This window comes from Aegilops tauschii, chromosome 5 (assembly GCF_002575655.3).
Source record: "Aegilops tauschii subsp. strangulata cultivar AL8/78 chromosome 5, Aet v6.0, whole genome shotgun sequence".
NCBI lineage: Eukaryota > Viridiplantae > Streptophyta > Magnoliopsida > Poales > Poaceae > Aegilops > Aegilops tauschii.
This window is the reverse complement of record NC_053039.3, coordinates 497,033,002-497,047,820: the sequence shown is the minus strand read 5'-3', so window position 1 is coordinate 497,047,820 and position 14,819 is coordinate 497,033,002. Positions and strand designations below refer to the sequence as shown.

General features: G+C 42.1%; 1 protein-coding gene across 3 annotated transcripts; it reads right to left on the bottom strand.

The window, feature by feature from the left end:
• Positions 1-398: 398 nt before the first annotated feature.
• On the bottom strand, positions 399-7,254 carry LOC109781376 (uncharacterized). Of its 3 annotated transcripts, none has more exons than XM_020339982.4 (10): positions 6,913-7,254; positions 5,882-6,191; positions 3,981-4,415; positions 3,713-3,850; positions 3,529-3,632; positions 3,223-3,444; positions 2,399-2,893; positions 1,030-1,457; positions 794-887; positions 399-719 (listed from the first exon to the last, which is right to left on the bottom strand). In XM_020339982.4, the coding sequence occupies exons 2-10, from the start codon at positions 6,062-6,064 to the stop codon at positions 611-613; spliced, it is 2,208 nt and encodes a 735-aa protein (XP_020195571.1). In that variant the 5' UTR covers positions 6,065-6,191; positions 6,913-7,254; the 3' UTR covers positions 399-610. The 3 variants fall into 3 exon arrangements, with proteins under 3 accessions (XP_020195571.1, XP_073354347.1, XP_073354346.1); XM_073498246.1 differs by having other exon boundaries at positions 2,399-2,863; XM_073498245.1 differs by having other exon boundaries at positions 5,882-6,196; positions 6,913-7,245.
• Positions 7,255-14,819: the final 7,565 nt, after the last annotated feature.

Genomic DNA, 14,819 nt, shown 5'->3' with positions numbered 1-14,819 from the left:
GGTGTAGGTGTGTTTGGTCTATGGACCAGGGGTCCCGCTTGTACGTGTGTGACCGTGGGTTTAAAAGAGGCTGTATGCCATCCTGGGAGAAAATGAGAACTATGTGAACTATCACCTACCCTCTTTGTATCCCATAATTTCTTTTCTGTTCTTCCCCTTCTGCAATCCCAAGTTACATTCCGATCTGTGATTTCCCTTAGTTTTACTAGCGGGCTATCACACCAATCTGGGATTTTCACCACCATGAACAGGTTCTAACAAACTCTAAATAACACCAACCACCAAACTTATGTATTGAGTGATTCCACCCCACTTGCTGAGAGTGCACCACCATGCTGATCTGCACAACCACATGTATGTTGGTTGCAACGCATTTACGCTCACGTGAAGAACTTGTATGCTTGTAACAAACACATTAATTTTCCTACGTGTCTGATTCCTCAACTACAAATGGTATCAGTGCTACAAAGCAGTCCACAACGCAACATCTTGGCAACTACCAACATTTGTTACTGTGTCAAGGCAACTAAAGCAAAACATCCACTGCAAAACGGTGGCAACTAAGCAAAATTCTCTGAGCGACTAATAGTTAATCATAAGCGGAGAACTTTTAATTCCTTCCCCACTTGGTTGCGCGACGGCAAAGCATCCAGTATTCTCTAATGCCAATATGCATCCAGGGCAGTGGAGAAGACGGCAGATGCAGTGTTGTAGGTATCCTGGCATAACAAAGAAGATAGTGTCACGAGTGCCATAATAAGGAATATACCTAAACAACGAGGTAGCTAGCAACCTTGTGCCCCTAAGGATTCCATGTGCCAGTTGTTTGCAGAAGGGGAGAGCGATCCCGTTGAAAACTTTCTGGTAATGTGGCCCGATTACTTGTCCTGCATTTAGCATCATTTATGTAAAAAAAAAACTCAGCTGATAGAAATTGCAAGTGTTAGAAAAAATAACTTCTATAGTAATACTACACCAACAAATAAGTAGGGTATGAGCATAAGATAAAAATGTAAAGAGACAGCTTACCTAGGGTGTTATAGTTACAGTTAAGTTCTGAAACTAGTGGTACTGAATGTACATGGATGGGTTCATCTGTTTTCCTTTCGCCAGATAAACTGGTTGAACGATATTCAACTGATGGAGCATCATCATCAGTAGATACAGATGACGATGACATAGGAAGGAACATTAATCCAGCAGGAAACCTTTGCCTCCTTGTCACCCATAGAATTACCGCAGCGTAAGGAGTAGAGTGGATTATACAAATTGCAGTTTCCAACACTATACACAGACAGATGATTGTGCTGCTCAAGATAGAGAAAAATATGTAGAATATAGAAGCTGTGGGTAGAAGAAGCAAGACTGGTGTAAACAACAGTGAACCAACCACATGTTGTTCAACCGTGTAGTCATAGCTATCTAATCTCTGCCTAAGAGGATTCCACTTGCGCCCTCTGTTAATAATACAAGCACATATCAGTAAGTCTACAAGAAATTTACAGCAAAAAAATTTAATGAAGAAACAAAAGAAATTGGGAGTTTAGTTGCCAATTGCCACTCATTCATTTATATTTCCACAACTGATTAATTCATAACATTAACTTTCATCAAAATAACAACAGCAATGAAGCAAGAAGATGAGAAACGAACATCATCCAAAGTTTAAGATTGAGATGTTATGGGGATAATAACTAGCGCTGTTGCGTCGTCTCTCAAACAGTTTGGCTCCCCAACATATTTCTAAATGCTAGATTTTCACCATAAGATTACTCAACTTGCTATTAGCTTCTATTCTCCATCTACAAGGGACCTGGCTCCATAACTTGCTTCTAAACATTAGATATCTGACAATCCGACTACTGTAATAACTTACAACAAATAAGGTAATTACAGATTATTAGTTAACTAATTATCTGACACTAGTCATTCAACACCACAATCAAGTTTATGTTGCAAATAAGCTATTTTTATACTTAAAAAATGTCAGATGAATGAAGGAAGCAGAATCGGTGCAGTGCATTCATGGTCACATGAACCCATCGTTAAAATAGTACATATGCACAATTTTAAAAAATAAGCAAAATATTCATAGTAAAATAACAGCTTCAGCACGTATACATGTAAAATTTGGTACAAAACCATGATGATGATGATGATGACAGTGTACAAAATACATAAATGTATGACTGATCTGTTGTGCCACAAGTGTGGTTAGTTGTCTTCTGTGGACGATGCACATATATGACCATATATTTGCAGAATTGTTACATGCACAACACATGTAGTTCTAGTGCCATGAATTCTTTTCGAGATTTCTTATATAGTAAAGTAATTAAACACAAAAACTTCATATGATCATAGGTGCATTTACCCATCAACATACCAACATTTTTACCTGAAAAGACGCCACAATGATGTCACTGTCTGAATCTGCCTTGAATATATTAAGGAGATTAACCACTGAAGCATGGTAACATGCAACGTCGCAAGCTGGATAATGTCAATGAAGATTGAAACAGGAACCGTGAAGCCTAAAAGAATTCCAGAAAATGCAAGGCCTTGAATTATATGCCTAAGGAAGCCTCCCACCATGAACCAAAGGGTAGAATATATTTGGATTGCGTTCAGAGAAATCATGCCTAGAAGCTCTGCTAACTCAGTATTCAGCTTAAAGCCTGCTGGAACACCCATCAGCCACACACAACCAGATCTCAAGACAGCATCTGTCATGTAGTGAAGAAGAGCAAAAATCCAAGAGCAAATAGTCTCCATGTTCAACAATAGTGCTGCTCCAAGGATGAAACCCATCAGAAGATCCATGATAATATTTGACCATAAAGCATGCTTCTGGATTGCAGCTCTGTGTGCATATTCGACATTAACAGAGGAGCTGCAGAGTATAAGCAGTAACATACTCAAATAATGTACCAAGGATAGCTCAATAAAAGCTTAGTGTTAACAATAATTTATTTTATCATCACTATTAACAGCTAATATATCTAATCTCAACTTTTAATATTGGGGAAGCACAAAGGTCCCTTACATCAAGGTTAAATGAATCAACAAAATGAAATAAAATACAGTCATCAGCTATCATAAAGCAAGGAAACCAAGTGAGTTTGGCAACACCATTTGACATCTCTAGAAAAGATAACTAGTCAATGGTAACTTAAGTTATAATGATAGAATTAAGCAGCACCATAGGCATACCAAGTTTACCTTAGGGAAGTATCTTGGAGGAAAATCGGCCAATAAAGAATTTGGGAACAACGGAGATGCATGTTTTTCCATGAGTGTCTGAAAACCTTTTGTAATATAAAGTGCTCAGAGACATGGCTCAAACATTTTCGGAGCAGTTGAATGAAGATGTAGATAATAGTTGATACTGAAGCCAAAATTATTCCTGTGAAATGTTGTGCCACTTGAACTAAGGCATCAAACCTGAATAAACAACCAGCAGTCAGGACAAAGGAAGAAAAAGAAAACAGTGTCCATCAGAGAAAATAGATAAAAGATGATGCTTACACAGTTGCAAACAAGAAATGAGCCGTAGAACTGTTATTAGTAGTTTTCCAAGCAACTGACAATCTAGCTGAATTTGAACAATTAAGCGCCAACACAATCGGATCCTTCAAACATAAACATGAACCACATTATCTAGTTGTTCAAAGTAAACTGTAATAACATGTAAAAGCATCAAGGCACATACCAAATCAAGAAATGGTCTTTTCTTTTGCAGATTATTTATCCAATTTGGCTTTTTGAAGGGAGACTTCATCCTATAAGGTGCATCCTCACCCAGGGAGAAATGGTTTCTACCAGCAACAGGAATATCATAAAGTATGACCTACATAAATTGAACAGTATTGAAGTAACGGATCACAGTAAAACAATTGAACAGCACTGAAGGAAATAAATTAAAATGATTCAACTATGATTGCCACAAGGATGTCAGAAGCGAGAGTTGACTTACATACGTGGCAATGATTAATTTCAGCCTTCTGGTCATCAAGATACAAATGATGAAGCACTGGAATTTGATTCAGATTGCATTTCAAGCTCTTGTCAGGCTTACAGCAGAAGTGCACCCAGTCACCACCTTTCACTACTGACTTCTTGTAAGTATCCAGAAAACCGTCTAATACACTACAATCACATTCCCATTTTCCATTACTCTCACTTTGGTCTTGATCTTCAATTCCCAATGGTCCATTAAATGCAATAGAACAGTCTTGCTTTGTGTCAGAATGCTGTGTCTGAACAACTTGAGCCCGCAAAGGCTGATCTTTTTGCTTAACACAGCAGCCTTCAAAATCTCTTGGAAGACGTACAACACAATCCCCAAGGATGGTAAATGCTGCAGATTCTTGTAGCACTGTTGGCATCCGTTTATTTGAGGAAAAGATGGCAGCCTACCAAGAGAGAAAACATTCAGCAATGCAGCCATCAATAAAAAAACTAAAAACAGTTATTCATAATCAAGCAATGGTCCTGGTATCAAGCATGTGATGCATATTCATAATGTATGTCTATTTTTTATAGTATCTGAATGGAAGATTGCAGTAATCAAGGAACAGTCTTGGTATCAAAACATGTGACATTGCGATAAGAATCTAAGTAAAATATACGATTAAAGGTTATAAAATAGCCCACCACAAAAGGCTAATCAGTACTTGTAAAGGGAAAGCTATCATATTTTACAAATAGTATAGGGATGTGCAGCAAACATCCAGCATATTTGTCCTCGACATTTCCAAGTCAGCTGTTTGGAATAAAAAAAATATTTGGTTCAAATATTCAGAGCCTTTCATCAGACATATAAAGTTCATTCAGGACGATGGAGGTGTTACAAGAAACACATTCAACCACCTGACCATTACATGTACTCCCTCCGTTCCTAAATACAAGTCTTTGTAAAGATTTCATTATGGACCACATACGGATGTATATAGATGCATTTTAGTGTAAATTCACTCATTTTGCTCCGTATGTAGTCCACAGTGGAATCTCTACAAAGACTTATATTTAGGAACGGAGGGAGTATATGATCATTACCTCTTCATGGGTTGTTTAGTTTATGGAACACACATATACTAGATTCAGCTAATGACGCCATCTACAGATTTCAAGGGATGGAAGAGGGTCATATTAAAATCTTTGTGAAACATTCCCAATCAACAAGTCCCACTAATATCTTGCCTCTGGCACATGCAGGAAGATTCTATCACTTTAGTCCCCGAATGAGCTCATTCTGTTTTGCTAGCCAGACACAAACTTGTTGGATTAGGTAATGCATTTCAACTAGTAAAACACAAACCAGCAGTATCAGGTGACTCCAGGATAAGGCCACCCCTGCAAAAAGTATCCCTTTGGTTCCTGAGAATTTTAACTCAGTAAACTCCTATACCAAAGTCTTAGCTGTTATAGAAGCATGTGTATACATCACTAGTGAAGCAGCACACAGCTCCAGCATATTTTTTTAACTGGGAAGGGGCTTCAAATAAAGAAGCTATGTGTGTATCTCATTGACTCTAACAATGTAACAGTGCAGCTAAAAGTCAACAATGTAACTAAATCAATTAATGCTTTACAACAAACAAACAAAATAGGTCTAGTTTGGTTGCCTACTACACTTCTGCCAAGCGCGGCATGCCATACACTTTTCTGCATCGTAGTTTATTATGCTACAATAAACGGGCAGAACCACCTAAAATTGTTTGCCTTCTTAAGTGACCCATTACACATTTAAAAGAACAAAGCTCTTCATAGAAATAAAAAATGAACCGCACTGGCCACTGTCACACCCTCCATATAAATGGAATAAGATAGCAAAGTACATTTAACAGTACTATTTATACTATTTGCTGCCATAACTGACCTGGAAGGTGTCGAGGTTGGGGAAAGACCGCAAGATCTCTCCCTCGGAGACGAACGCCGCGACAACAATGTCGACTGATCCCGCATGGGGGAAGAGCCATCCGAACAGGAGATATCTGGTAGAGACGGACTCCAATTCAGACTGATCTTGCTGGCGCGGCCACCAGATCCTGCACCGGTCCATGCAGTTAAAGACTAAACGTGGGGCATAGGAAGTTCAGCTGGACCCAGAAGGCTCTGGAACTGCACCCGCACCACAGAATCGCAGGCACAAATTCCTATTTGCCCAACCGAGATTGATCTTCTGTGGCCTGAGCTGAAGAAGAACCGGATCAAACATTGTCTGGAATAGTTTAGTAGGGTATCATGTACTAGCAAATAACTTCGCAACTAACTGAATGGAGATTAAAAAAAAATTCTAATTTGGTATCAAACACTCATCAGATGGGAGAATGGATGATTTGATGATATGCCCTTTGGTCCAATCTAATGGATCTTTTACCCTTCCCTTCATGTGCGAATGGTTAAATTGCCCTATCTCTCTTATTAATAGACTCAGTACCACTATTGACTATTCTGACATGGTAGAGAACTATTTACAAGCAGACTCACATTCCCACATATCTATTCATCTGCCAAACACTCACGAGAATTAACAAATAACTCAAGATTTAACAAGTTCAAGTCACAAATACCGTAATATCTCACATGTTCGCATAAGAACCAAAACTGAAGGAGATCAGTGGCAGAGCGGAATTAGAGAAACGCCAGGCCATAACTAAACGCCTATAACGAAAGCATATAAAATATGGCTCGATTGTACAGTAAGATAGTATGGAGATACAAAAGAGTACTTATCAATTCTTTCATCTTCCATTTCTGCAGCAAGAAACGACACTGATAACAAAGCACATCAACTTGAGTAAATCCAACGCGTATGCATAATTTCAATCCAAACGTCCAACGCACTATATGCATCCTTGATTTAATGTCACATGCGTCAGTTTATAGAACCTAGAAATTAGAAATTACCCTGTGGGGGGCACGGCTGCGGGCTTCCCCTGTCGAAAGCCGAGTAGTAGGCAGCAGCCAGCAGCTCATGCGCTGAGCCTGCACGAGTCAGCGAGACCGGCAGCGACCCGGCGGCTGGGTGGAGGCCGCAGGGGGGGAGGCCGGCAGGGAGTACTGCTGCGCGCAGTAGGGGGACGGCGCGGTCGAGCTCGCGCTCGCGCGGAGGAGGGCGCGCGAAGCAGCCGGGCAGCGAGAGGCGGGAGCCGGCAGCGAGACCGGAGTGGGCGGCGCGCGGCGGGCGGCGGGCGGCGGGCGGCGGGGGCAGAGGCGGTCGCGCGACCTCGGGAGATGCGTGGGAGGGGCGGAGGGATCGACTGGGGTGGTGCTACTGTGTATCCCTCGCATCGCTGGCTGCTAGCTGGGCCTGGCCCAGGACGTGGGTCTTCCAGTGTGTGGGAGCGTACGGTGAAGTTTTTTTTTATAGCCTAAAATAAAAACTTCTTACTTTTTTATTTAGACTGGTTTTATTTTAATTTAAAAAATAATGGACTTTAAAAATGTGCATAAATTTAAAAATTCTGGAGAAGATGGAAAGTGTTCAAAATTAAAAAATTAGTTTGAAAAACTGTTCATGCATTTGTAAAATATTTGCATTTCAAAAAATGTTCCCCAACTCAAAAAATGTTCACGAATTTGAAAAATATTCATGAATTTGAAAAAATAGATAAATTCAAACCTAATTGTAATTTGAAAGAATGTTCGTGAAATAAAAAACATCTTCATGAATTTGTCAAAAGTTCATGAATTATAAAAATGTGGATTCAAAACATATTCGTGAATTCAAAAAAGTTCATGGATACAAAAAGTGTTCACTCATTCATAAAATGTTTGTGCATTTGGAAAAAGTTCATGACTAAAGGAGTAAAAGACTGTTCATGTATTTAAAAAACTTCATGAATTCCAAATTTGTTCATGAATTTTAAAAATGTCGACGAATTGAAAAATATTCACGGATTCAAAAAAATGTTCACCCATTCATATAATGTTCACGGATTTAAAAGATCACAGAATTGGAAAATGGTCATGAATTTTTTTTTAAATCACAGATTTAAAAATGTTTACCAATTCAGATACTGTTCCCTGTTATAATAGTGTTCATAAATTTGGAAATATGTTCGAGAATTTAAAAAGTGTTCACAAATTTTGAAAAATGTTCGTGAATTCAAATTTTAGAAAATGTTCTTGAATTTTATCAAAGTTCAAGGATGCAAAAAATATTCGTGAATTTTAAAAAAAGGTACAGAAAAGAAGAAAAGAGAATGAAAAGAAAGAGAAAGAGATAAACCAATCAGAAAACTAGGGAAAAAACACAAAGAAGAAGAAAAAACATCTGGAGGCTTTCCAAAACTAGATGAAATCTTCCCAAACCAGAAGACACAAGCTTCATGGGCGTGTTTGGTAGCCTACATGAGGCCCAACAGTCCCGCACGGCGCAAAAATCAGGTGTTGGTTTGTTGGGTTGCATGCGATTCCACGGCCGCATGAATCTTAAAGTATTCATGGACCAGGCTGAGGGAGGAACAGTCGAATTGGCTATTTTATCCAAAGCCAAGCTCGTGGGAGCCACGCGTGCCTCTCGCCAACATACGTTGGTAAGAGCAAGAGACGACGGGGCGTCTCATAACTCTCTCCCCTCCCTCCTATCACCGCCCATGCCCATTCACACAACACTCCTCTCTCGCTCTATCACTGCCCCTATGATTTTTCCAATGGCCGACCCTCAATTGCACCGCCCCACTCCTATCCCCGTTGGTAGCAACCCGATCCAGGTGCGGTTGGTGGCCGCCTGACCAGGTAGCGCATTAACCTGCTAACAGCTATCCAGTCATTGTCCCCCATTTGCAGCAGGTCGCGGTCAGTGGCCATTGACCCACTATCGACGTTCGTACCAATCGATGTGGTCATTGGCAACACATCGGTTGCGACGATGGAGGGAAGCACGTCTGTTGCAGGGGGAAGCCCATTGGTCGTGCCCACGTGGGGGATTTTTACTCTCATGCGATGCTTTTTTGTGCCCTTGCTCTAGGCCAAGCAAAGGGTGTGTTGCCGGAGCCTCGACGACTGTGCCCCCTCACATTGTGACCTCCAATGGTCGGGTCATCCGTGTCGGCCGAACCCTTGTTCCTGCCAGGGTTTGGTCTGCAACAACTGGTCACTTCGACGACAACTGCTTCGGCGCCGGTGGTAAGAAATTTGTTCCCCATGCTCCCATTCGTAGGGTATTTTCGTCCATTCCAATGCGTTTTGATTTGGATCGAAATTATTTCATCCATGCTTGATAGCCTGATGGCATGATCAGGATGGTAGCTAGGTTGTTACGTTGATTAGAATGTTTGCTAGGTTGTTGCTCTAATCAAAATGCTTGCTATGTTGTTGGTATGATCAGACTACTTTGCTAGGTTGTTGATGTGTGCATGCATGATCATACTACAATTCTTGATACGTTCTATGTTCTTGCTGTGTGAATGCCTACTTGCAATCTTGCTATGATCATAGGACAATGCATGTCTTCGGTTTGAATGGAATGCTAGGAATGGAGTGCATGATCATATTAGGACAATGCATGTGCACGCATGGTCATAGTAGGGCAAAAATATGCATGCATGGTCGCACTAGGACAAATGTGAATGCAATTGGGCACTGGCGCGATGCACTGATCATGCCAATTCCATTTTGGCATTGCCATGATGCACTAATCATAGCAATGCCCAACTTCGCCATGATCAGTGGTGGTCATGGTAGTTGCAGTGAATCATGGTAGATGAAGTTGAAGTTGGGAATTCATATGGTGCAATGGTTAGTAGCATTCCTATGGTGCACTCATCAGTGGCATTGCTATGGTGCCATGATCAATGGCATTGCTCAGGTTACTTACCGTCATCCTCTAAACTGGAGTGGGACACCATTGGTTAGCGGGTCCACGCCGTTGCTGGTGCGGAGGACGCCGACGACATGATTGCGCATAATAGATGGGTAAAGAGGGCAAACGTGTCGGACAGGATCACCGAGATGGTCAAGCCTATGCATGGGGATTGGCTGCATGCCAAGATTCAGGTTAGACGTGACCATCAAGGACGCTGAAGACATTGCCACGCTCATCATCCCCAAGGCCTCTTGGTCGGGATGAAGAAGTGGCTCGTCATCGCATTGTCAAGCTTTATGCAAAACAAGTGTGTGAGTTCTGGGTTCAGGTGTAGATGTTATAGACTTATAGGAGGAGATGGTGTTGGGCGAGGGGCTGGGACTACTTTTGCAAGAAGCACTAGATCATCTTCGGAGACCTGCCCGTCTTGAAGCTATCGAGTATCAGCTTCAAGGTTGAGTTCTACAGTACCAACACCTCAACCATATGTCGGGTCAGGTGCGCCAAGCACTACTGTCAAGGTGGTCAGGCTCGTACGCTCTAGTCCCGCTGCATGTCATGCGTCGTGTTATCTGAATTGTTCATTGTGTTTCTGGTGAACTATATATTTTGCGCAGAGATCAACACCCTGAAGTTTTGCAGGGACATGGGATGCGCCTGATGTCTTAAAACTTCAATTCTAGTTGTAGTGCGCCCTGCTAATTGCCTGGTAATGTGTAGGACTACTATTAATTGTGTTCATGTTGATATGTGGTGTATTGATGTGAAGTGTGGTGCATTTAGGTGGTAAGTTCACGCAACCAAACAACCATGGTTTGCATCTGCTCACCCCTGAAAACACAAATGCAGGCGAGCAAACAGTATACATCATCTGCTCACTGGTGCAATGTAGGCTACAAACCATGTGCGCAACATGGTTTTCAACCTGCATTTGCTTAGACTATCCCAGGTGAGCGGCATATGCAAAGAGGCAAAAAAGGTGCAGTTTACCAAACGTGTCCCGTAAACCGCTGGGAACATTAGCGCTTAGTGGGCTAACCTGCTTGGCGCACCTATTGGTGATCGATGCAATAACGCTCGCATAGAGCGATATATATCTTTTGCGGATTGAGTGTCATGTATGACTTAGTCTTAGTGTAAGACCTTGTTTCCTCGGAAGGTTGTAGCATGGGCTAGGTCCGGGCCGAAACTAAAACCTATATACTTGGCGCTAATTTTTTTCCTAGCCCAGGCTACGGCCCCGGGCACTCCGCCTAAACCTTACATGTCAGTGTTGAGGGGCCTTGGAAGGGGAGCAGTGTGTCGGGGTGCTAGCCAACGATACCGCATCTCCAGTACTAAAAGTGTGTCGAGAAGGGCAGGGTAGTGGCGCAACACAAGGGCTAGGAGTGAATCGAGAAGGGTATGGGGACGGCAACACATATCACACGTTAGGAGTGTGGGGCGACGATGCAGCAAACATATAGATGGCGGCTCGGGTTAATTTTGCATTAATAGTAAGGGTGATGGTTTCCAACATTGTGAAGTGAAAGTGTGTAGTCTACGGGAATGAGTATTCGTTATATAGGCCTAAGACGTGATCCAAGCAACATGATAAGGAAGAACGGAAAGCATGCCAATCTGTATGTTTGTTCTTCTCATCTCCTTGATCTTAGTTGATCTTCCTTTTCTTAGTCCATTTAATGTTTCATCTATGGAAACATGAGTGCCTCCTAATCTTATATGCCTTGAGATGATAGGCCAATGTACATATTTTTCGCATTTCCTACCTTTTCGTTTGTGTTTTTGTTTTCACATTTTTCCTTCCCACACTTGAAAGACTTTGGCCAACTTGTGCAATGAGAAAAGGGCATCATTGGATTTCATATGTTGCAAGTTCCAAGTTGCTACTGTTGGGGAATGTAGTAATTTCAAAAAAATTCCTACGCACACGCAAGATCATGGTGATGCATAGCAACGAGAGGGGAGAGTGCCGTCCATGTACCCTCGTAGACCGTGAGCGGAAGCGTTATGAAAACGCGGTTGATGTAGTCGTACGTCTTCATGATCCGACCGATCCAAGTACCGAACGCACGGCACCTCCGAGTTCAGCACACGTTCAGCTCGGTGACGTCCCACGAACTCACGATCCAGCAGAGCTTCGCGGGAGTGTTCCGTCAGCACGATGGTGTGATAACAGTGATGATGATGCTACCGACGCAGGGCTTCGCCTAAGCACCGCTACGATATGACCGAGGTGGATTATGGTGGAGGGGGGCACCGCACACGGCTAAAAGATCAACTGGTCAACTTGTGTCTATGGGGTGCCCCCTCCCCCGTATATAAAGGAGTGGAGGAGGGGGAGGGGCCGGCCCTCCTAGGCGCGCCCTAGGGGGAGTCCTACTCCCACCGGGAGTAGGGGGAGTAGGACTCCTACCCTTCCAAGAGTAGGAGTAAGAGAGAGGGAAGGAGGAGAGAGGGGAAGGAAAGGGGGGCGCCGCCCCCTCCTTGTCCAATTCGGACTAGAGGGGGAGGGGGCGCGCTGCCTGCCCTGGCCGCCCCTCCTCTTCTCCACTAAGGCCCAATAGGCCCATTACACTCCCCGGGGGGTTCCGGTAACCCCCCGGTACTCCGGTATTTGTCCGAACTTGCCCGGAACCCTTCCGAAGTCCAAACATAGTCATCCAATATATCGATCTTTATGTCTCGACCATTTAGAGACTCCTCGTCATGTCCATGATCATATCCGGGACTCCGAACTACCTTTGGTACATCAAAACACAAAAATTCATATTACCGATCGTCACCGAACGTTAAGCGTGTGGACCCTACGGGTTCGAGAACTATGTAGACATGACCGAGACACGTCTCCGGTCAATAACCAATAGCGGAACCTGGATCCTCATATTGGCTCCTACATATTCTACGAAGATCTTTATCGGTCAAACCGCATAACAACATATGTTGTTCCCTTTGTCATCGATATGTTACTTGCCCGAGATTCGATCGTCGGTATCTCAATACCTAGTTCAATATCGTTACCGGCAAGTCTCTTTACTCGTTCCGTAATACATCATCCCGCAAATAACTCATTAGTTGCATTGCTTGCAAGGCTTATTGTGATGTGCATTACCGAGAGGGCCCAGAGATACCTCTCCGACAATCGGAGTGACAAATCCTAATCTCGATCTATGCCAACTTAACAAGTACCATCGGAGACACCTATAGAGCACCTTTATAATCACCCAGTTACGTTGTGACGTTTGGTTGCACACAAAGTGTTCCTCCGGTATTCGGGAGTTGCATAATCTCATAGTCATAGGAACATGTATAAGTCATGAAGAAAGCAATAGCAATACACTAAACGATCGAATGCTAAGCTAACGGAATGGGTCAAGTCAATCACATCATTCTCTAATCATGTGATCCCGTTAATCAAATGACAACTCATGTCTATGGCTAGGAAACTTAACCATCTTTGATTCAACGAGCTAGTCAAGTAGAGGCATACTAGTGACACTCTGTTTGTCTATGTATTCACACATGTACTAAGTTTCCGGTTAATACAATTCTAGCATGAATAATAAACATTTATCATGATATAAGGAAATATAAATAACAAATTTATTATTGCCTCTAGGGCATATTTCTTTAGTCTCCCACTTGCACTAGAGTCAATAATCTAGTTCACATCGCCATGTGGTTTAACACCAATAGTTCACATCACTATGTGATTAATATCCATAGTTCACATCGCCATGTGGCCAACACTCAAAGGGTTTACTAGAGTCAGTAATCTAGTTCACATCGCCATGTGATTAACATCCAAAGAGTACTAAGGTGTGATCATGTTTTGCTTGTGAGAGAAGTTTAGTCAACGAGTCTGCCATATTCAGATCCGTATGTATTTTGCAAATTTCTATGTCAACAATGCGCTGCACGGAGCTACTCTAGCTAATTGCTCCCACTTTCAATATGTATCCAGATTGAAACTTAGATTCATCTGGATCAGTGTCAAAACTTGCATCGACGTAACCCTTTACGACGAACCTTTTGTCACCTCCATAATAGAGAAACATATCCTTATTCCACTAAGGATAATTTTGACCGCTGTCCAGTGATCTACTCCTAGATCACTATTGTACTCCCTTGCCAAACTCAGTGTAGGGTATACAATAGATCTGGTACACATCATGGCATACTTTATAGAACCTATGGCTGAGGCATAGGGAATGACTTTCATTCTCTTTCTATCTTCTGTCGTGGTCGGGCTTTGAGTCTTACTCAATTTCACACCTTGTAACACAGGCAAGAACTCTTTCTTTGACTGTTCCATTTTGAACTACTTCAAAATCTTGTCAAGGTATGTACTCACTGAAAAAACTTATCAAGCGTCTTGATCTATCTCTATAGATCTTGATGCTCAATATGTAAGCAGCTTCACCGAGGTCTCTCTTTGAAAAACTCCTTTCAAAAACTCCTTTATGCTTTCCAGAAAATTCTACATTATTTCCGATCAACAATATGTCATTCACATATACTTATCAGAAATGTTGTAGTGCTCCCACTCACTTTCTTGTAAATACAGGCTTCACCGAAAGTCTGTATAAAACTATATGCTTTGATCAACTCATCAAAGCGTATATTCCAACTCCGAGATGCTTGCACCAGTCCATAGATGGATCGCTGGAGCTTGCACATTTTGTTAGCACCTTTAGGATCGACAAAACCTTCTGGTTGCATCATATACGACTCTTCTTTAAGAAATCCATTAAGGAATGTAGTTTTGACATCCATTTGCCAGATTTCATAAAATGTGGCAATTTGCTAACATGATTCGGACAGACTTAAGCATCGCTACGAGTGAGAAAATCTCATCGTAGTCAACACCTTGAACTTTGTCAAAAACCTTTTTCGACAAGTCTAGCTTTGTAGATAGTAACACTACTATCAGCGTCCATCTTCCTCTTGAAGATCCATTTATTTTCTATGGCTTGCCAATCATCGGGCAAGAAAACCAAAGTCC